This window comes from Oncorhynchus nerka, linkage group LG18 (genome assembly GCF_034236695.1).
Source record: "Oncorhynchus nerka isolate Pitt River linkage group LG18, Oner_Uvic_2.0, whole genome shotgun sequence".
Classification (NCBI taxonomy): domain Eukaryota; kingdom Metazoa; phylum Chordata; class Actinopteri; order Salmoniformes; family Salmonidae; genus Oncorhynchus; species Oncorhynchus nerka.
Window position 1 is genome coordinate 21,113,658 of NC_088413.1, and position 22,145 is coordinate 21,135,802.

The 22,145-nt window shown below is 43.3% G+C and overlaps 2 protein-coding genes, 1 long non-coding RNA gene and 1 pseudogene across 6 annotated transcripts; all 4 read left to right on the forward strand.

The window, feature by feature from the left end:
• The first annotated feature begins 69 nt into the window (after window positions 1-69).
• Window positions 70-8,276, forward strand: LOC115120654 (zinc finger and SCAN domain-containing protein 5C-like). Its single transcript, XM_065003705.1, has 5 exons — window positions 70-637; window positions 2,174-2,310; window positions 2,681-2,893; window positions 6,417-6,489; window positions 6,590-8,276. The coding sequence occupies exons 1-5, from the start codon at window positions 343-345 to the stop codon at window positions 7,780-7,782; spliced, it is 1,911 nt and encodes a 636-aa protein (XP_064859777.1). The 5' UTR covers window positions 70-342; the 3' UTR covers window positions 7,783-8,276.
• LOC135561943 (zinc finger protein 681-like) lies at window positions 2,899-4,487 on the forward strand (annotated as a pseudogene).
• A 79-nt stretch (window positions 8,277-8,355) lies between the features above and the next one.
• LOC135561817 (uncharacterized) lies at window positions 8,356-10,962 on the forward strand. Its single transcript, XR_010459665.1, has 3 exons — window positions 8,356-9,228; window positions 9,352-9,407; window positions 10,609-10,962. It is a non-coding gene; the product is annotated as an uncharacterized LOC135561817 (long non-coding RNA).
• Window positions 10,963-11,269: 307 nt separating this feature from the next.
• On the forward strand, window positions 11,270-21,455 carry LOC115120687 (uncharacterized). Of its 4 annotated transcripts, none has more exons than XM_065003723.1 (16): window positions 11,270-11,325; window positions 11,831-11,996; window positions 12,087-13,754; window positions 14,204-14,367; window positions 14,507-14,570; window positions 15,528-16,003; window positions 16,093-16,229; window positions 16,761-16,854; window positions 16,969-17,131; window positions 17,327-17,466; window positions 17,648-17,784; window positions 18,732-18,825; window positions 18,934-19,269; window positions 19,369-19,537; window positions 19,668-19,792; window positions 20,525-21,455. In XM_065003723.1, the coding sequence occupies exons 3-16, from the start codon at window positions 13,559-13,561 to the stop codon at window positions 20,903-20,905; spliced, it is 2,676 nt and encodes an 891-aa protein (XP_064859795.1). In that variant the 5' UTR covers window positions 11,270-11,325; window positions 11,831-11,996; window positions 12,087-13,558; the 3' UTR covers window positions 20,906-21,455. The 4 variants fall into 4 exon arrangements, with proteins under 4 accessions (XP_064859795.1, XP_064859796.1, XP_064859798.1 ...); XM_065003724.1 differs by having other exon boundaries at window positions 11,284-11,442; XM_065003726.1 differs by having other exon boundaries at window positions 11,284-11,996; window positions 16,969-17,044.
• The last annotated feature ends 690 nt before the right edge of the window (window positions 21,456-22,145 follow it).

The following is a 22,145-nucleotide window of genomic DNA, read 5'->3' on the forward strand; positions in this document are numbered from 1 at the left end:
CAGTGATGATCCAAAGTACAGTAATAAATAAAATGAACATCATTAAAATTCATTAAATGTTTACACGAAATAGCATGTTTCTTTCGTAGGTACAACATTGTTGTAGCACTCCTGTACGGTAGGTGGCGGTGTTAAACTTTAAATTATACAGCCCAGCATATGATTACATTACTGTGACGAGGAAAATAAAGCTAGCTACAATCAAACGCTATCTGTCGATGTTTAGCTTCTGATATGATTGTATTTGTTTTACTAGATTGCTAGATAACTATATATCGTCATAATATAGAAAACACAAAGACTGTTTTCATATTGAAAAGGGGCCAAAAGCGTCGGGGGACGATGTCGGGTTCCGTGGTCGAGTTCCAGGCGCAGATAGCCTCAATCATGGAGGTGCTAGCCAACGCGGCTGTAGCCGAAATCTGCAAAGTTGTTGACGATGGCTATGCGGTTGTACACCTGGAGATGTCCCAAAGCCACAAGGAGAATGAATTTCTCCGGAGGAATATGAAATTGATGGAACTTCAGATCGCGAGGTTTCGGGCTGAGAGAAAGTTTTCAGAAGGGTCCGTCCACAATCGCTTCCATGGAATACGCCTCCTAAACAGACACAACCATCGAGAAACTGCAACGACAGGTTGGTGGTGGTGATGATGAATTTGACAGTGCACATAGACTAAATTACATCAATCTTCAATTTGACCCCAACCATCAATTGTGTTTTACAAAGTTCAAAGCAAGCATAATACTTCCATGATTTATGTAATGTCAAAACATTTAGCGCCCAGCTGTATTATTGACATTCCATATATGACGTATCATGCTTACTTTTTACTTTCAACACAGCTAGGATCCTTCTAGCTCTATATACACATTACACACGTCATGAACGTATTATGCTTGCCATGTTCTTATGGGAGCATATAGAAAGTGATCATAATTTATTAAACTGTCATATACTATATATATAAAGGTATGTGGACACTCCTTCAAATGATTGGATTTGGTAATTTCAGCCACACCGTTGCTGACAGGTGTATAAAATCGAGCACACCGCCATGCAATCTCCATAGACAAACATTGGGAGTAGAATAGCCCGCACTGAAGAGCTCGGTGACTTTCAATGTGGTACCTCCATAGGATACCACCTTGGCAACAAGTCAATTTGTCAAATTTCTGCACTGCCAGAGCTGCACCGGTCAACTGTAGGTGCTGTTATTGCGAAGTGGAAACGTGTAGGAGTAACAACGGCTCAGCCGTGAAGTGGTAGGCCACACAAGGTCAAAGAACGGGAACACCTAGTGCTGAAGCGCATAAAAAATAGTCTGTCCTCGGTTGCAACACTCACTGCTGAGTTCCAAACTGCCTCTGGACAATACATCAGCACAAAACTGTTCGTCGGGAGCTTCATGAAATGGGTTTACATGGCCCGAGCGGCCGCACACAAGCCTAAGATCACCATGTGCAATACCAAGCATCGGCTGGAGTGGTGTTAAGCTCGTTGCCATTAGACTCTGAAGCAGAGGAAACGCATTCTCTGTAGTGATGAAACACTCTTCACCATCTAGCAGTCCCACAGGCGAATCTGGGTTTGGCGTATGCCAGGAGAAAGCTACCTGCCCCAATGCATAGGGCCAACTGTAAAGTTTGGTGGAGGAGGAATAATGGTCTGGGACTGGTTTTGGCGAGGCCCCTTAGTTACAGTGAAGGGAAATCTTAACACTACAGCATACAATTATGTTCTAGACAATTCTGTGCTTCCAACTTTCTGGCAAAAGTTTGGGGAAGGCCCTTTCCTGTTTCAGCATGACAATTCCCCCATGCACAAAGAGAAGTCCATACAGAAATGGTTTGTTGAGATCTGTGTGGAAGAACTTGACTGGCCTGCACAGAGCCCTGACCTCAACCCCATCGAACACCTTTGGGATGAATTGGAACGCCGACTGCGAGCCAGGCCTAATCGCCTAAAATCAGTGCCCGACTTAAAGCAAGTCCCCGCAGCAATGTTCCAACATCCAGTGGAAAGCTTCCCCAGAAGAGTGGAGAATGTTATAGCAGCAAAGGGGGTACCAACTCCATATTAATGCACATGATTTTTGAATGAGAGTTTTGACGAGCAGGTGTCCACATTCTTTTGGCCATGTAGTTCTAATTATTATTATTTTATTTCTAGGACCTACTTGGCAAAGCAGAAACAGACTTTCCAACAAGAGTTTTGGGAACAGCAGCATACCAAGAGACAGACAGCCCATAGACGTGGACCAAGACGATGTCTCTCCATCAAAGCATATGGATGCTACAAGTGATGAGGTAAGTTCCAATTTTAATAGACGATTTTAGACTGTCACAGACTTATAATCTGTTTTAGTCTCGGACACCAGACACTTCCTTCCGCCTGGGGATGAGGTTATGTCTGAATAGACGTGTATGTCAGCACATTATAACCAGAGATGTTTGCAGTTAGTAAAGTAACTAACTAAAGTAACACAAACGGCTTGTAAACGCTCACGTAAAATACAGACGGTGGAGTTTACCCTCCACTACACCACTGATTAGAACACAATAACAACAAGACAACTACTATGAATTTCACTATATCCCATGTCATGCGCATATCTCCATTCAGTAGATAGTGTATGCTCTGTCTCACTCACTCATCTCTCCCACTTAACCCCATCAGCAGTCAGCAGAGACAGAGGAAGGGCAACCAGACCTGCTGATCATCAAGGTGGAGGGAGAAGCAGATGACCAGGACTCTAGGTTCAGCCACCCAGCTAGAACAGTGGAGGGCAGCAGAGAACTAACCACCCAACCGGCTGCAGCGACCAGCAAGGATCCCGCCTTCCAGCTCAGTGGCCCCAGAGGCAACAACAGCATCCACACTGCTATGGAGGTCAGTGGATCTCAGACATAGAAATGAGAAGTGTAGGGTTAGAAAACCACAGGTTTTCCCCCAAGTCATTCCATTCTTCATCAGAACATGTGATAGTGATTGACTCTGTATCCAGTGGCCAGCAGGTAGATAGAGATTTAGAGTGGGTTCAGGTGGGTACAGCTACTACACCAGATGACAATGGGACTGAAAATAAGCAGGGAGTGGGAGGGTTTAACAGAAACTCACCAATGATTCACACCGAATCGATGAGAGACAACATGACGCAATATGTTTCACCCGGCTTCCGGCCCTCAGAGATAAATACAGGCATGCATCTTGACACAGGAAATGTTGGTGAGGCCAACAGAGCTAGTTTGGTGTTCGTTGACAAGCCTCCATAGACACTCTGAAATACCAGGAAGAGGAGCTCAACAACCAGTTCATACCTCACTTCCTGTTGGAATTTTAAACCAAGCTCCACAACTTCTTCTCACTTGATGAATCTCACCACACACGGTAGACTATGCACCGTAGAACAACCATACAGTTGCCCGAACTGCCATAAGAAGTTTGACCATGAGAGCGGCTTGCGGCAGCATGCTGTTGTCTACACCAGGAGGCGGGGGTTCGCCTGCACCTTGTGTGAGAAGAGCTTTGTGTGCGCCAGGCAGCTACAAATGCACCTGAACGTCCACACTGGGGAGAAGCCCTTCAGTTGTGCACATTGAGGACGCAGGTTCTCCCACTCCAGCGATCTGAAAAGACATCAGAAGCTTCATCATTGAGAACTGACACAGAAGCAAGAGATTTCTATTGAAAAAAGCTGTTATAGAAATATCATGAGTTCAAACGTTGTCATATGTTTGCCTTAGTCTATCTTTTGCATGTTAAAAAAATGTTTTATCATTTGTTACATTTTAGTAATTTAGCAGACGCTCTTATCCAGAGCGACTTACAGGAGCAATTAGGCTTAAGTGCCTTGTTCAAGGGCACGTCGCCAGATTTTTCACCTAGTCGGCTCTTGCAGAGCGCTACAAATTTGCAAAACGTATGACATGTTACGAATTACAATTTGTGTTGGCTAACGTTAGCTAGGTGATTAGATAGCTGGGTAAAGGTTATGAGTTAGTTTAAAGGGTTATGGTTAGGGGAAGGGTTAGCTAAAATGCAAAGTAGCTAAAGTTGTCCATAATGAGATTTGAACACTCAACCTTTCGGTTGCTAGACTTTTGCGTTGTTCACCCACCCATCCACGCCGACCAACCACACTCCTTTCATTTTTGCCTTAAGTCACCTTCTTTCTTATTACATGTATGTACTATGTTACGTCTAGTCTATGAGACAAGGCTGGTTTACAATACAATGTGGTTCATGTTTACATTATCGGCATAAACTGTTAAGTTTTCTTAGTTCCTTGGCTCCTTCAAGGCCAACAGCATCACTCACATTCACTTGTAAGGTTGATAGTGGTTGTTTTCCATTAGAAAACTGCGTGCCTCACAACGTTATAGCAGATCCTGCAATTGTACTGTGAGAGTGAAAAACTGTCCTTTTGTACCAATTTGTTCATTAAATCCTATAATTCCCTCAATAAATAATATTTTTCAAATAATTATGGTGCTTCTTATTTATTTTATTTTTTTACCCACTTTTTCTACCCAATTTTGTGATATCCAATTGCGATCCAATTGCGATCTTGTCTCATCGCTGCAACTCCCTAACGGGCTCGGGAGAGGTGAAAGTCGAGTCATGCGTCCTCCCAAACCAATGTGTCTGAGGAAACACCGAAGTCAGCCTGCAGGCGCCGGGCCCGCCACAAGAAGTCGCTAGAGCGCAATGAGCCTTGTAAAGCCCCCCAGCCAGACCCTCCTCTAACTCGGGTGACGCTAGGCCAATTATGCGCCGCCCTGTGACTCCCGGACACGGACGGTTATGACACAGCCTGGGATCAAACCCGGGTCTTTAGTGATGCCTCAAGCACTGTGAAGCAGTGCCTTAGACCGCTGTGCCACTCAGGAGGCCCCTCATGGTGCTTCTTGACCGTAAATACAGTTTATTAGGTACACCCATCTAGTACTAGGTCGGACCCCCCTGTAGCCACGAAGGGATGTACCTGGTCAGCAAAAATGTTCAGATACGCTGTGGTGTTCAAACATTGCTCAATTGGTATATTCCTGTTTCAGGAAAACATTACACCACCTCCACCAGCCTGTACCGTTGACACCAGGCAAGATGGGGCCATTGACTCATGCTTCTTGTGCAAAATCCTGACTGCCATCAGCATGACGCAACAGGAACCAGGATTCGTCAGATCAGTGCTAGCCAACGTGGCTGTAGCCGAAATCTGCAAAGATGTTGACGATGGCTATGCGGTTGTACCACTCCTCAAATGTCCAGCGTTGGTGATCGCGTGCTCACCGGAGCCGCTTCTGCTTCTTTTTAGGTGATAGGAGAGGAACCCGGTGTGGTCGTCTGCTGCAATAGCCCATCCGTGACAAGGACCGACGAGTTGTGCGTTCCGAGATGCCGTTCTGCACACCACTGTTGTTCCTCGCCGTTATTTGTCTGTCTGTGGCCTGCCTGTTAGCTTGCATTATTCTAGCCATTCTCCTTCGACCTCTCTCATCAACAAGTTGTTTTCGTCAACTGGACTGCCGCTGACCGGATGTTTTGTTTGTCGCACCGTTCACGGTAAATCCTAGAGACACGGTTGTGCGTGAAAATCCCTGGAGGCCGGACGTTTCTGAGATACTGGAACCGCGCACCCGGCACTGACAATCATACCATGCTCAAAGTTTCTTAGGTCGCTTGTTTTACCCATTCTAGCGTTCAATCAAACAGTAACTGAATGCTTTGATGCCTGTTTGCCTGCTTTATATAGCAAGCCAGGGCCACCAGACTCACTGTCTGTAGGAGCGAACCATTTTCATGAAGGGGGTGGTGTACCTAATAAACTCACATTGACCCTAAAATATATATTCTCACATTGACCCTAAATATATATTCTCACATTGACCCTAAATATATATTCTCACATTGACCCTAAATACATATTCTCACTTTGACCCTAAATATATATTCTCACGTTGACCCTACATATATATTCTCACGTTGACCCTACATATATATTCTCACGTTGACCCTACATATATATTCTCACGTTGACCCTACATATATATTCTCACGTTGACCCTACATATATATTCTCACGTTGACCCTACATATATATTCTCACATTGACCCTACATAGTGTATTCTCACATTGCTTACGAATGAAATCAGTCAGTTGGCAGCAAATTATGTTTTCCTTTCAAAAGTACAGGAAATGATTGCAGTCCCAATTTTAGTTTCAAATGTTTTGAGGACAGAGAAGCTTCAGATTTTCTGTGTCCATGAGTTGAATCAGTAGATTAACATCTTAATTCAAGCCATTCGATCAATATTATAGCCTAGTAATATCTGAGTTATAATAGACCTGCATTTGTTTGAGAGCTTTGTAGAGCTCATGTTTCTCTACTTAATTCCTCCCTCCTCTTTTCAGGCCAAATCTACTGTGGAAGGGGAGAGAGACCTCCAGCCATGGAAGAAAGAAGAGGGTCTGAGGGAGATCCCAGGTAATGATTTCTGGATTGCTGTAATGAAAAATGACATACTGATTGACAACCTCATTGTTTTATTTGACTGCATATGACCATCATGCTTTTGTCTCTTCAGGCACTGATAGTGGCCACAGAATGACAGACCCAAACACACCGACCTCTCTAGACACGGACCAAACAGAGCTCACTGAGCAGCTCAGAACCAAACAAAGCATAGTGACTGTCAACAGATCAGACAATGTTTTCAAGTCAGACCCGGAGCCTGAGAGCCTGAGCCAGGTGTTCCAACTCACAGGTCCAGGACCTGTTGCTAAACAGCAGCGCAGCCTAAACCCAGAGAGAACAACCGATCTGCCTGTAAACTCCCATAAGCGAAGAGGCAGTGATACAGCGAATGATCGGCCGTCTTGTTCTAGTTATGCTGCGGAGACGGTCTCAGGAAGCCCCTCGCCTCTCAAAAAGGTGAACCCCATTCCCCCACTTCCTCAGATGGTGAGGGGTGAACACGAGAATTCCCAGGGCAGTTCAGAGGTCAAGTCTGAGGTCATAGTTATTGACCCCCTCCATGTTGACGATGGGGAAGATAGGGATGGCACGCCCTCGTCCTGGAGACAAGGTGACATCATGGAACCCAGGCGTCATCAAGGAGGACATAGTGAAGCAGATGCCATGCTTCTCGGAGGACATTCGGGTAACACTTATCATCATCATCATCCTCACCCAGGTGTCCAGCCAGCAGCAAGACAGAACTCATCTGACAATCACTTCTACACCATCGGCTTGGACGGCGCATTCAACAACCGCCTCGGCACCTTTCAGAACCCCGCAACCACCGCCACCACTCCATACGCCACAGGAACCGAGGAGCTGCAGTACCCCACCTGGGTGGATTTCCCTGGGAGCGGGGCGACGGGACTGGGACACCTCGGCGACGGGACTGGGACTCATCAGGACAGAGCGGAGAGGGAGAAGTCCTACAGGTGCACCTTCTGTGAGAGGGAGTACCCACACCTGTGCCAGCTCAAGATGCACCAGAGGGTTCACACGGGGGAGAAACCGTACGAGTGCGCCCTGTGTGGGAAGCAGTTCAGCCAGCTGTGCGGCCTGAAGCGGCACCAGAGAGTACACACAGGGGAGAAACCTTTCAGATGCACTCAATGCGGGAAACAGTTCTCTCATTCCAGCAACCTGAAAGTGCATCAGAGTGTCCATACAGGGGAAAAACGTTTCCACTGCACCCAGTGTGGAAAAAACTTCTCCTTTCTGAGCAATCTGATAAGACACCAGGCAGTTCACGCAAGGAAATGATAGGTTGTATTGATTTGTTGTGTTGATTTAGGATTGTGTTTTCTGAATTGATTGGAAATTGAATGAGGTGTGTGATTGCTCTGGCTAAATGCTGCAACTCTGAATTTTTCGACTTGTTAGTTATACACGTGTTCAACCAGTTAGCAAGTCAGAGGTTTCCCAGTTCCGACAAGCACCTACAGGTGGCATTAAAGGTCGTTACCTGTTCTTGTATTCACTATTATTTTGTATTCTGGAGCAATTTGTAAAACTTTTTATTTTTTTTAAGAATGACTAAATGTTTGCTGCAGATTGTTATATTAGTTCAACATACAGTAAGTATCATGTTGTCTATAAAGTTTAACTTTTTATTATACAACTTCCTACAGTATTTGTGTAGTTGAAAATAATCAGGCCAGAATAAGATTGTCACAGGGAACATGCTTGTGTTAAAGTTAACGTTTTTTGTGATGTTTTGAGAAATAAAGCAACTCATGGGAAATGAGATTAACATATTTTGTCTTTGAGAATAATGCATAAAGCTTTATCATCAGACGGTAAACTGTGATCTCAGTGTTTACGCCCTCTCCGGAAGTAGATTGTTTAACCCCGGAAAAGGGTATTGCGCGGGTAAGTTTGTTTGCTAGTTAGCCTGCTTAGTAAAGTTGGCTTCATAGCAATCACAGAAAAATAAAGTGGTGACAGCTGCATAGAAGTACGGTATTTGACAAGAGTTAAAGGGTATATTGGGAGGTGGTGTCCCGTCCCCCCAGGCCGTTTGCATGGTGTACTGTACTACCCGATAGGATCATGTAGTGGCATAGTAACGTTAGTGGGTTTTTAATGAGTGTAGGTAGCAGCTGCAGAGAAAGACCTTGGAGTACGAGATTTTACTGCAGAAGAAGTAATTATGTTGGGGGGGGGTGATTTTAATGAAATAGGGGTATATACCGTAGGTGTAGGGTTAGTTGGTGGATTTATTTATTTTAGGAACAGGAATAATGAGAATTGAATGTAGGTAGGAAATGACTGGCCTCACTTTAGTACAGCAGCGGTGTATGTACATTTAAATTGTATGCGATAGGCCAATCCCGAAGAAGGAGAATCAAATCAAATGTATTTATAAAGCCCTTCTTACATCAGCTGATATCTCAAAGTGCTGTATAGAAACCCAGCCTAAAACCCCAAACAGCAATGCAGAGAAGAGGCTAGCTGGCTTGTGCTTGTAGTCAAATAATAAAAAAAGATGTTCAACGAAATCGTTTTTCGTGCGCGTGTAGTGTCCGTTATGGAAACTTTAACAGCAGCAGCCGTGCGAGCAGTGTGTCAAATAATGGAAGAAAGCTACGCTGCCCTTCGTGTGGAAATGGAGTGTAGCCATGAACCGAACAGGAAGCCCCTGACGATGGAGAAGGAGACTGCAAGCATTTAACCCTTGCCGTTCTCCTGATCGTATACAAATGGAAGGTGAGATCACAAATCAAATTATTTGTCACATGCGCCGAATACAACATGTAGACCTTACCGCGAAATGCTTACTTAACATTACAAGCCCTTGACCTACAATGCTTCTTTTTTTGTGTGTGTAAGGGGGGCAATAACGAAGCAATATACCAGGGGGACCGAGTCAATGTGCTGTGGTACAGGTTAGTCTTGGTAATATGTACTGTACCAGTCAAGTTTGGACACACCTACTCATTCAAGGGTATTTCTTTATTTTCTGCATTGTAGAATAATAGTGAAGACATAAACTAGGAAATAACACAAATGAAATCATGTAGTAACCAAAAAGGTGTTAAACATTTCAAAATTAATTTTATATTTGAGGTTCTTCAAAGTAGCCACCCTTTGCCTTGATGACAGCTTTGATCACTCAACCAGCTTCATGGAGTAGTCACCTGGAATGCATTTAATTTAACAGGCGTGCTTTGTTAAATGTTAATTTGTGGAATTTCTTTACTTCTTAAATGTGTTTGAGCCAATCAGGTCTGTTGTGACAAGGTAGGGGTGGTATACAGAAGATAGCCCTATTTGATAAAACACAAAGTCCATATTATGGTAAGAACAGCTCAAATAAGTAATGAGAAACGACAGTCCATCTTTACTTTAAGACACGCAAGTCAGGCAATCTGGAAAATTTCAACTCATAAAAAAGGTGCCATAGATTTTTCAACTAACCTGCTCTTGGCGATACTAAAATACAATTTCAAAATGGTCTGAGAAGAACAACATTGGCAGGGCAATTCAAGCGTAGACAATATGCAGTAATGTATTGGGCCTATAGCCTACTGCACAAACCTCATTGCTACTGAACTGTTTTTAATTGGTTAATGTTGCGTACATGGGCTTAGTCATGTTTTTTTATTTTTTTATCTGAGCGGAAGAGCTCGGCTGGCATTTTGACTCAGTGATCTTGACTCAGAAAAGGTTGGTGACCACTGATCTAGAGGTTAGCTCTGCCCTGGACCAGAGCTAGAAGATAGCTAGCTACCTATAACCCTGTATGGGTGGTTGCTTGGCCCACACTCAATCTTGGGTTAGGGTTAACTATCACCTAGCCCTTTTGACTCCAATATGGCTTGTGTAAATGAGAGCAAGCGATCACCCAGGTAAACACTACACATTGGGGGTGAATGAAGGAGTCAGTTGTCCCCAATAAATGTGGGATCCAATGTAAATCCCTTTAAGTACAGATCATCATTAGCTGTAACACTATGCAGTCAATGTTATGGCAACTCTTTTTTTCTAGTAAGTTAGATATTATGGAATATGGGCCTTCGTAGCTAGGGTACTAAAGGTACTGTGATTCACTGTACCCAAATCTTAACTGGTATGTTACCCCACCAGGTTTGAGAAAGACCCCTGTTGATGAACAGCAGGATGAAGACGAGGCCAGCGGTGCTGATATGGAAGATGATCCCATGGACCACGATGATCTCACAGGTCATGATGATTACACTCCACTGTTACCGATGTCATCGCATGGACCATCACAGCCTGTTAAACCAAAGACCACATCCTCTCTGGTTAAGCTTACGGAAGACGAGGCCAGCGGTGCTGATATGGAAGATGATCCCATGGACCATCACAGCCTGTTAAACCAAAGACCACATCCTCTCTGGTTAAGCTTACGGACGATGAGGCCAGCGGTGCTGATATGGAAGATGATCCCATGGACCATCACAGCCTGTTAAACCAAAGACCACAGGCCAGAAGATGAGGTGCGGTGATATGGAAGATGATCCCATGGACCATCACAGCCTGTTAAACCAAAGACCACATCCTCTCTGGTTCTGGTTAGGCCAGCGGTGCTGATATGGAAGATGATCCCAAGGACCATCACAGCCTGTTAAACCAAAGACCACATCCTCTCTGGTTAAGCTTACGGACGATGAGGCCAGCGGTGCTGATATGGAAGATGATCCCAAGGACCATCACAGCCTGTTAAACCAAAGACCACATCCTCTCTACGGAAGCGGTGCTGATATGGAAGGCCAGCGGTGCTTATCACAGCCTGTTAAACCAAAGACCACATCCTCTCTGGTTAAGCTTACGGACGATGAGGTCAGTGGAGCTTGTGATCGTATACTGGGGGCCTAATTCATAAATGAGACTATATGAATTATACTCACATTTCGTAGCAAATTATACGTTTCAACGACATGTACGGACAATACCAAGGTAAACAATGCAACTTCTTAATGTTAAAACAAATAAGAAGCATAATTTAACATTTAATATATAGATAGCTAACTTGTACTAAGAGTTGCCTGGCGGCGTTGCTTTCATATGTTTGGGACATTGAATATATGTGAACATTCCATGATATTTGCTATCCACAGTGTGTTGCGTTGGAGCCAGTAATGTGTTATTGTCTGTGGTTGTTTGTGTGTGATGTCAGATATATGTATTTTGTATATTAATGCGCCTTACCCCTAATCCTTAATATAATCCTATCCTTTCTGCATACCCTTTAATTGATACTCCAATAAATATGGCACCATAGAACTCTGTTCCACAATTAGCCGATCTCATTATTTTTTTACTGACATTAAGTTATTTGTTACAGGTGCACCATTCGATTGTTCCTGTCAATTCTCTAATATCACTCACAAGATGCACAACCTGCTGCAAATTGTTCCACTGTCCACTTTGTCTCAGCTTTAAACCAACCAAACGCTCAAGATTACAGCGCCATGTTGATGTGCACCTGAAAAATGCGGTGTCTTTCAAAGGTATGCGGATGTTTTAACCATGTAGTCTGGTAGATTGTATTATCATTCTTGTCAAGATGTGCTTTACTCATTTCCGTCTCATTTTTCTAGATAAAAAGATTTGTAAATGCAATTTGGACTGTAGGACAGATGGCCATTATCACTGCCCCCAGTGTGAGAGAACTATCATCAGGAGGGATGCCATGACAAGTCATCTGCTGTTGTGTCAAGGGGCTTCCGCTCCTGTTTCATCAGCTGCACTGCCCTCTACGCATGCTGTACTGCCCACGCCTGCTATAAACCAGCGTATTCAAATCACCACCCATATCCAACTGCCTCAAAGTCCAGCCTATAGGACTCTGACGACTATGTGTGATCACTGTGGCTTTGTGCTCCTGAGAAAGAACTTGAAGCAGCACCTGCTGAGGAAACACCCGGAGATAGCCACTCTATTGGAGGGAGCACAATCAGATCCTGTGTCTGTGGCACAACAACACGGCACCATGAAACATGCTGAAGGGACCAGGCGGAGACTGACCGCCACCTGCACCATATGTGGGCGTCCGGTGACCATGAAGAACATGTGAGCACACATGAACAGAAAACACCCTGATTCCTGGTAGATGCCTGCTTTGCAAACATAGGTATTATAGCCTGATCCCAGATCTGTTTGTGCTTTTGCCTTTTGTCATTGAGAAGCAAAACAATTTGGCCAAGAAAAAGAGTACAAGGAGTGGAATGTTAGCAAAACAGGTTCTGGATTTCAGGATATAGGCTTCATGCATCAACTACTTAATTGATGGCTGAATTCTATTATATATATTTTTATAACATATCTTGTACATTCATGTTGTATATATTGTTTTACCATACAAATGGAGAACATTGCATTTGTTAATCTGACCCTTCAGTGTTATTGGGTTACGGTTATGACCTGGCTGCCAGTTCCATTTCCAAGGCCTGAGTGCTGGTCTTGCAAACAAGCACAACAAACAATTGGGGAGAATTTATAGAATAGAATTTATACCACTATAAACATTTAGTTATTTTGAACATTTCTTGCAGTCTCTATAACTTGTTAAAGTTGACTATTGTACAAAGTATGTTGAAAAGCTGGGGAATCATGCTCCACTCACTCACACCAAATAATGGTGGTTCAAATCTAGGCTGTTATAATCAAGTTATTTAGCTTAGAATGTTATAGCTGTAGAAAGGTACATAGCAGCTCATAAGATCAAGAGGATGAGAATGTTTGAAAGTTTGTTCTGGCAGTTTGTCTTGTTGTTTTTGTTTAGTGGGAGAGAGAAAAAACGCCACTTATGCTGTTGGGAAATGTATTAATATTTTGAGTATCAAATAAATTCAACAAAAGATGTAAGAAGCTGCTAGCCTCAAGGGCGTATCTAAACGTGTATTTACGGTATTTCACCGGCCCGCCCAACCTCATCAGCTGTCCGGAATTAATCCAAAGAAAACTTCCGGAAGAGGTGTGAAAAGGTGAAGCCACCATCTGATAACAAAGAAGATGTTCACTTCTCACATAGGAACAGATTAGATTGATTGTTGTAGTCTACTTGGTAACCATGTCGCACGAACTCGCTTTTCGTTGTCGCGTCACCTCCATTATGGAAGCTTTGACAGCAACAGTCGTGCAAGAAATCTGTCAATTTATGGGAGAAAGCTATGCTGCTCTTCGAGTGGAAATGTTGCATGAACAAAATAAAAAAGAGACAAGGATGGAGAAGCCAGCGAACTGCCGCAAGAACTTTTCAAAACCTGGTGAGATGTTAACAGTTAGCTATTTAGTGTACAACACACATTTTAGCGTCTGGTGTACATCCATGGTTTAATTAGGCAATAATGTACGAGGGGGTGTGGTATATGGCCAATATACCACGGATAAGGGCTGTTCTTCTGCACAACGCATCGCAGAGTGCCTTGACACAGCCTTTAGCCGTGGTATATTGGCCATATACCACAAACACCGGAGGTGCCTTATTGCTATTATAAACTGGTTTCCAACGTAATTAGAGCACTAAATATAAATGTTCAGTGTGCGGTCTGAAATACCATGGCTGTCAGCAAAACAACATTCAGGGCTTGAACCACCCAGTTTATAACGCGCAATAACCCCAGAGTGCTAAACCACCACTATAGCGGTGTCTGTAAAAAAAAAATATATATATATAAAATCATTAATGCGTCTATTTTCATTATTTGTATGTTAGTTAGCCCACCAAGTTTGGGAAACTTTCCAATCGTGGGGCAGATCCTGAATAAACAAGAGGCCAACTATCATTGGCTAGAAGACGGTGCTGTTTTTGAAGGCCTAGCATCACCGGTGACGGAGAGACCAGAGCCATCACAGCCCCCTGGTCAGATTACAGACACGGTAAATTCAGTTTGGCTTGTCCCACCTACTTTGTAAGTGAGGAGCACCACACGAGATGTTTGTGTTGTTGTTGCATCCCCAACATAACTGGCTGTAGTTTAGAACCTGATTCATTAATAATGACATTGTCTTTTGGAAGGTACCATGGCCAGTATGGCTCATCAAACAGGAGGAAATGGCTGATGATGATTTGGAATCGGAAGGTTAGTTGAAGCAACTATTTTCAATCACGATGTAAAGTATTTTATTTCACTTGAATTACATTGTGTATTTGTCATAATTATATACATTTATTTTTGTAATGTCCATTTAAAAAAAAAATCTATTCCATAAACAAATGTGTGTGTGTGTGTATACGAACAACAACCTAGACACACAGACTACATCTCATCTGCCCAGACCAGCATGCTCACACCCCATCCCTAGTGCCTGCATTATTGTTTGCCACTTGGCCTTAAATTGAACCGATTCATTTTTCTTGGTCGCCCTTACTAATTCAATAATAAATCATGACATTTTTCCAATGTGTCAATGTCAGTGGATTGATTGACTTCCAAGTTTATGTATATGTTTTTTTCAAGATGAGTGATGATAAAAGAATCGTCCAGCCCATTGGGTAACTCACTACACCCCAATATGTCATGTCTTAAAATATGCAGACCGATGGATTAAAAATACATTTACATTGTAATACTTCTGACAGCCAACTTTGTAGCTCCAACCACAATTTCTGGGCATTATAGCATTCCCAGAAAGCATTATTGGATCATTAATAGTTTTACACTTAAGACATGACTCTGCCGTTGTGCTGAATTTTGTCTCTTGTATAATCAATTATATACATTATACTGGATTAAGCGTACATTTGTTTACTGTAATTTTGGTAGTTATTCTCCATCTTTCCCTCCATCTTGTGCCAGCATCAGTTATTTTTCAAATCTTTGTTCCAATAGTTTTTTTTTCTAAGAGATTGTCAGTTGGATATGCTCTCTGCTTTCTAACAAACATGATGGCAAGACAAACTGTTTGATTTACGCTAATCAATGTGGTCTTTATTTTATTTTGCACTTGTAAAGACCCTCACAAAGTAAACTATCCCTTTTAATGAGTCATTGTAAAGCTAACTCTGTGACATTCATTGTTGGTGACTTCATTTCCAGGTTACGGCGAGTGGGTTCCAGAGACTCCCAAGGCAAGCCAGAATATCACAGGAGAAAGTGATGAGGAAGAGAGAAGTCAAGCCTCTGGGGGATCCAGAGAACTTGGACTCGACGACTTCAAGAGAGAACAGAGTCCATTGCTGGTGTCAGCTGAGGATGCCGTGACACCCATAAAGACAAAGTATAAAGCACGCATGTTAGAACACACTGGGAAGCCACGTTTCCGCTGCGATATCTGCGGTGAGAAATTCCAGCGTCAGAGCGGCTTGACCAGGCACCAGCGGCACAAACACAACACCGTGAAAACCTACAGTTGCACTGTGTGTGGGAAAGGGTTCACCTACATCAAATCCCTCAACACGCATGAGCTCACGCACTCTGATGTCTCTATCAGTTCAACTATAACTCTGGATGAAGCCAAGGCAAGGAAAAGAGGTCTGACTGATGAACCCACAGACAGAAATGCAGCGAGAGATGTGAGTTGTGTAAAATGTTGCCCATTACCGCTACCTTGAAGATGCACGACTGATCACAAGGCGTCCATTGTTTTGATGTGTTTTTCTAGATGATCAGTGCCATCCTTCACTCAAAGCCAGGTGGAGAAAAGGTGTTCCAGGAGTATGGGAAAACCAAAGGTCTTACGGATAGCACACGGAGACTGATGGTGAACATTATTGTGGCCGACATGATGGAAAATCATGGGTACGTATGATGACAAATGGTATAATATTTAAGTGTATGATTTGTCAAACTTAAAGGTATTAGACACCCCAAAATTAAAGTCTGCTAGATGTTTTCAGACCTTAAAAGCAGACTACTGTCAATATACTGTATGTCCACATCATTGCTTGATAGATTTTTGTTGCCAATTCTTTCCGTTAATTTTGAGGTATAGTTACTATATCTACAAACCAATGGTTCAGAATGGAAACATGGCTCGACAGTAGTGTACTTTTGAGGTATGAAAACATCTTAAAAGCTTTCATTTTAGGGTGCCCTTTGACACAAGCTCCATTACTGTGGCATTGTGATTTTAGGTCTGAAACACCAGTCATGCATGCATTCCCTGTATGTAGAGTACAAGCCTGTCTGTTGATACCGAGGGGGTTTCCCTAGAGACATCCCTCCGCTTTAGATCACAACATGTGGTGGGGCTTCAGTTTTACTGAGAAATTAATCACTGATTATCGCTTTTACTAGAATTGTTACTGTTTTATTTTATCTTCCTCAAAGTAGGATCCCCCCATCAAGTGTCCGCACCAACTACGCCCTGGGGATTGTGACTTTATTCCCCTACTTGAATGATCCAGATTCAGAGCATGGCTATGTAAGTATGAACGGAGGACTGAATTCTCTCTCAGCGGATACCAGGCCTACAGTTCCAGGATGTTAAATTAAATGGTGTTGATAATTTTGAACTGTTTCCTTTTTTGATTGACAGGAACAATATTACGACGCAGCTAGTGGGTCTGGTTATCTGACCTGGAGAATAAAGACAGTGGGGCGCAACAAATCATGTAAGACCAAGAGGAGAACCAAGTCCACCTATCAAAATGGTCCAAAGGCTCAACACAGTTCCCCTTCAGTTGTTGAGGAACTGTTAGGTGATGAATGCAAAGGCACAGCTAAGTTACTCCTGCACAATATTATCCCAATTATTTGCTCATTTCACTCATCTGTTATCAGTTGATCGAGACATTTGGTAAATCATTGTTGGGTTGTTTTTGTAATGTCCAACAGATTGTAGTTAGAGCTCTTTAGCAAATAGTAGTAATGGTAGGGAGTTTTTTTTCTTTCAGATGAACAAGTGTCCATGTCTGAGGTCTTGATCTGCTCAGTTGGGTCTGATTCCTCTGGATCAGCTTTAACTTTGGAAAAATCCAAGGCACGAAAAAGACGTCTGACTGATGAACCTACAGACAGAAATGCAGCAAGAGATGTGAGTTGTGTAAAATGCTGCTGTTAGCTCCACTACTAGCGCGTTAGTGATAATACTTTAAAACACGTGTAGCTGTTTCTGTTCCACCTATTTACATACCCTTGTCTTCTTGTCCATTACCAGTACCTTGAAGATGCTCGACTGATCACAAGGCGTCCATTGTTTTGATGTGTTTTTCTAGATGATCAGTGCCATCCTTCACTCAAAGCCAGGTGGAGAAAAGGTGTTCCAGGAGTATGGGAAAACCAAAGGTCTTACGGATAGCACACGGAGACTGATGGTGAACATTATTGTGGCCGACATGATGGAAAATCATGGGTACGTGAATAATTCAATGTGTTAGAAATGTGTGATGACAGGGCCTACCGGGTGGCGCAGTGGTCGCAGTTCCACCAGAGACTCTGGGTTCGAGCCCAGGCTCTGTCGCAGCCGGCCGCGACCGGGAGGACCATTGGCCTAGCGTCGTCTGGTTTGGCCGGCGGGGATATCCTTGTCTCATCACACACTAGCGACTCCTGTGGCGGGCCGGGCGCAGTGCACGCTGACCAGGTCACCACGGTGTTTCCTCCGACACATTGGTGTGGCTGGCTTCCGGGTTGGATGCATGCTGTGTTAAGAAGCAGTGCGGTTTGGTTGTGTTTTTCGGAGGACGCATGGCTCTCGACCTTCGCCTCGATGCAGCGATGAGACAAGACAGTAACCACTAACAATTGGATACCACGGAATTGGGGAGAAAAAGGGGGTAAAAGTAAAAAGAAAAAATGAAATGTTTGATGACAAAAGCTGTTATGTTTAACTGCATGATTTTAGTCAAACTTCGAGTACCTGTGTGTTCATACTGGTGGGTTTCCACAGCTTTAGATCAAACCATGTAGCGGGGCTGACAAAACGTCCATTTTTTAAATGTTTTATTCAACCTATTTAACTAGGCATGTCACTTTAAGGGTAGCCTAGTGGTTAGAGCGTTGGACTAGTAACCGGAAGGTTGCAAGTTCAAACCCCCGAGCTGACAAGGTACAAAGCTGTTGTTCTGCCCCTGAACAGGCAGTTAACCCGCTGTTCCTAGGCCGTCATTGAAAATAAGAATTTGTTCTTAACTGACTTGCCTGGTTAAATAAAGGTAAAAAATAAAAATAAAAACTGTTCATTTCCTGATGGAACTTCCTATGTACTGATGGGTGGATGCATACAATACACATTAAAACATAAAACAGTATTTTATTTAAAACATTTTATTTACATATTTTTTGTAATCCTCCTTGAAGGAGGATCCCCCCATCAAGTGTCCGCACCAACTACGCCCTGGGGATTGTGACTTTATTCCCCTACTTGAATGATCCAGATTCAGAGCATGGCTATGTAAGTATAAATGTAGGACTGAATTCTCTCGGGATACCAGGCCAAAGGTGCCAGGACATTAAAACGGCGTTCATCTTTTTTTAAAACTGTTTTCTTATTGATTGACAGGAAAAATATTATGATGCAGCTAGTGGGTCTGGTTACCTGGCCTGGAGAATAAAGACAGTGGGGCGCAACACGTCATGTAAGACCAAGAAGAGAACCAAGCCCACCTATCAAAATGGTCCAAAGGCTCAGCGAAGTTGCCCTTTAGCTGTTGAGCAACTTTCGGGGGATGAATGCAAAGAGGCGATATCTGTGCTTCAGCATACAACAACTAATGAGTCACTGGTTCGAGAGAAGATGATGGCAACGTTCCAATACAGACAGCAGGTGGTTCATGATCCGGGGAAGTCCTCAACTGTCCTAGATGTCTTCCCCAGATTCCTTGACACTACAGGCTTGGTAAGACTGTATGAATAGAATTCATAATGTTTTGGTGATTTTAAAAGAAAGAGGAAAGAGAATTCATTTTGAATGTTTTTGTTGTTGAATGTACTTCAGATCAACCAAGATTTCACCAGACTTTTCGGAGAGGTGGTGTCTGGGACATTTATGGCGAAGTGGCCAACATTTTTCAAACCCAGGGTCATCGCAGATTGCAAAACCCTTCCCTTCAGCGAACCTGTGGAAGACCTCCTCTCATCTGCTCAGCAGGAATCCAATGATTATGGTACTAGTGCAGAACTCAAATATGTTCTTTGGTATTTCCAATGACTTTTCTAACTTGACCATACATTGTCAGAGTGAAACTGGCATGTGAGCTTTTACTGAGCATTTCTTGTTTTCAACTGAAAAATTAGGATGGGAGAGTGACTTGGCAGCCATTTTGTTGCTTCTGCATCTCCTACCCCCGACCTCAAAGGGCCCGAAGACCGCAAAGATCCGTACCTCTCAAGCTGCTGACCATCTGGTTAGATTTATGAAGGTTTGTGCACCTTTCTTTAGGACAGTAGTTGTTAACAATACAGAGCTCCTGTTAACCCCTCGCCTGGGGTTAACAGGAGCTTTATGACAGTTTCACATAATGTTCTCCAGAGGTGTAGCCAAAGTCAATTATATCCCATGTAAATAGGATAACCATCCATTTTATGACACGCATATTTGAGTGAAAATATAGTTAAACTAAACCCTCATCGCTAGGTTGCTTAGATTAAGATTATGATCACTTTATTGGTCAATTGCATATAAGGTCCAACCGAAATTTGACTTTCGCTTTTAACCCAACCCCGCTGAAAGACACATGCATATTCAGGTTTTGGAGAGGTGCGGGGGGGCTGCCACACTGGGTGCCTGGGGAGCTGCTGTTGTGGGAAGTAAATTGCCCGTGGGCACAACGGAAGGCAATGGCATCTAGAATGGAACTGGCAACCCTCTGCCTGCTTACTCACCTCTAACCGCTAGGCCAGCGTTTCCCAACTCAAGTACCCTCAACAGCACACGTTGCATCCCCTGACAAACTCACTTGATTCAACTTAACGGCTTGATGATTAGTTGACATGTTTCAGGTGTGCTTGTCCAGTGCTACAATAAAATGTGTACTGTTGAAGGTACTGGAGTTGGGAACCACTGTGCCAGGCTACCTGCCTAGTGGTCATGTGGTCTTCCCTCGGGATTGTGGAACATGTTATTTACTGTTGTCTTGTACTCTTTTCCTCAGGTAGGGACAAGTATGGTGACCTTCCTTGAGACAGTTGGATATGAGCAGCAGCCCTTCCTCCTCTGTGTCGGTGAAAGGAAGAACAGCCTTCAGAAGTTTTACATCGTCGTTGACCAGAAGACCATCCCATGCAAGGCCCAAACATCAGTGGCAGCTTTTGACGAGCTCTTTAAGGCACACTATGTCTTCAGTGTGTCCTACCATGAAGCGTTGTGTAACTTCTACACATTCATCCAGACCACCGTGTACGGTATCGACGTGGGGAAGGCAAAGGAGTCCTCAAGAGTCAAGGAGATTAGAGTAAGGCTGCTTAACAAAGACCAGGGGAGTGGTGCCGCCGGAGCGCAAGGGAGCAGCGCTCCCGCCCTTTTTGCAATTTGAGAATATAAGTTAGTAGTTGAATAGAATAGAGCAGTATCACCATCTGCTCTATTTCGCTCCTGAAACAGTAACTCAAGAAGATCTAAGTGCGTATCCCCATGAAGCTGATTGAGATCAAATGATTGTCATGCAGATGCAGTTTGGACATTTCACCAGTAAAACTCAAATAATTATCGTTCACCAATGACACTGATGGCCTATTTGTAAATTAGATACCCTCAAACACCAAGTTCGGTATATTACATTTTAGTGAGAGAGTGTGAGCATAGGGCAGATGTTGCAGTTGGAGAATGCATTTTGTGCATATTGTATTATAATATTCATTAGGTTACATCTGTCAGTACAAACTTTGATTGTAAAATTATGTAATTCACTTTTTGGGGGTTGGCTCCCGCACCTAACAAAAACAAATGGCACTATACCACTTACATAGATATGTGAATTGAGATGTGTTTACTTGTTTTATTTGTAAAATACACTACAGCAGTTGTGCATTGCTTTTTTGACAAGTTTCATCATGGTTTGTCAATAAAACGTAATTCAATCTGGACAGCAATTGTTGTAGATGATAATAAATCAGTCAATTGAAATACATTCATTAGGCCCTAATCTATGGATGTCACATAACTGGAAATACAGATGCATACATTTAGTACATTTCACTATATGTAAAAAAACAAAAGGTAGGGGCATGGATCAGAAGACCAGTCAGTATCTGGTATCTGGTGTGACCACCATTTGCCTAATGCAGCGAGATATCTCCTTTGCATAGTGTTGATCCAGCTGTTGAATTTTGTTCCACTCTCCTTCAATGGCTGTGTGAAGTTGGTGGGAATTGGGGCATGCTGTCTTACACTTCGATCCAGAGCATCCCAAACATGCTCAATGGGTGACATGTATGGAATTATGTTTAGATACTTGCAACATGGGGCTGTGCATTATGCTGAAACATGAGATGATGGCGGCAGATTAATGGCATGACAATGGGCCTCAGGATATCTCCGCATTCAAATTGCTATCGATAAAATGCAATTGTGTGTGTGTTGTCTGTAGTTTACACCTGCCCATAACATAACCCTCACCGCCACTTATCAACGAACCACTCGCCCACATGACGCAATACACGCTATCTGCCTGGTTCAGTTGAAACCGGGATTCATCTGTGAAGAGCACATATCTACAGTCTGCTAGTGGCCATCGAAGTTGAGCATTTGCCCACTGAAGTCTGTTTCCTCGCAGA

What these genes read in the sequence shown, in the direction of transcription:
- LOC115120654 (XM_065003705.1), top strand. Translation starts at nt 343, where the DNA reads ATGTCGGGTTCCGTGGTCGAGTTCCAGGCGCAGATAGCCTCAATCATG. An exon ending in TGGATGCTACAAGTGATGAG is followed by an intron (nt 2,311 to 2,680) that starts GTAAGTTCCAAT and finishes TAACCCCATCAG; the next exon opens with CAGTCAGCAGAGACAGAGGA. An exon ending in GGGTCTGAGGGAGATCCCAG is followed by an intron (nt 6,490 to 6,589) that starts GTAATGATTTCT and finishes TTGTCTCTTCAG; the next exon opens with GCACTGATAGTGGCCACAGA.
- LOC115120687 (XM_065003723.1), top strand. Translation starts at nt 13,559, where the DNA reads ATGTCGCACGAACTCGCTTTTCGTTGTCGCGTCACCTCCATTATGGAA. An exon ending in CAAGAACTTTTCAAAACCTG is followed by an intron (nt 13,755 to 14,203) that starts GTGAGATGTTAA and finishes TTTGTATGTTAG; the next exon opens with TTAGCCCACCAAGTTTGGGA. An exon ending in ATCTGGTTAGATTTATGAAG is followed by an intron (nt 19,793 to 20,524) that starts GTTTGTGCACCT and finishes TCTTTTCCTCAG; the next exon opens with GTAGGGACAAGTATGGTGAC.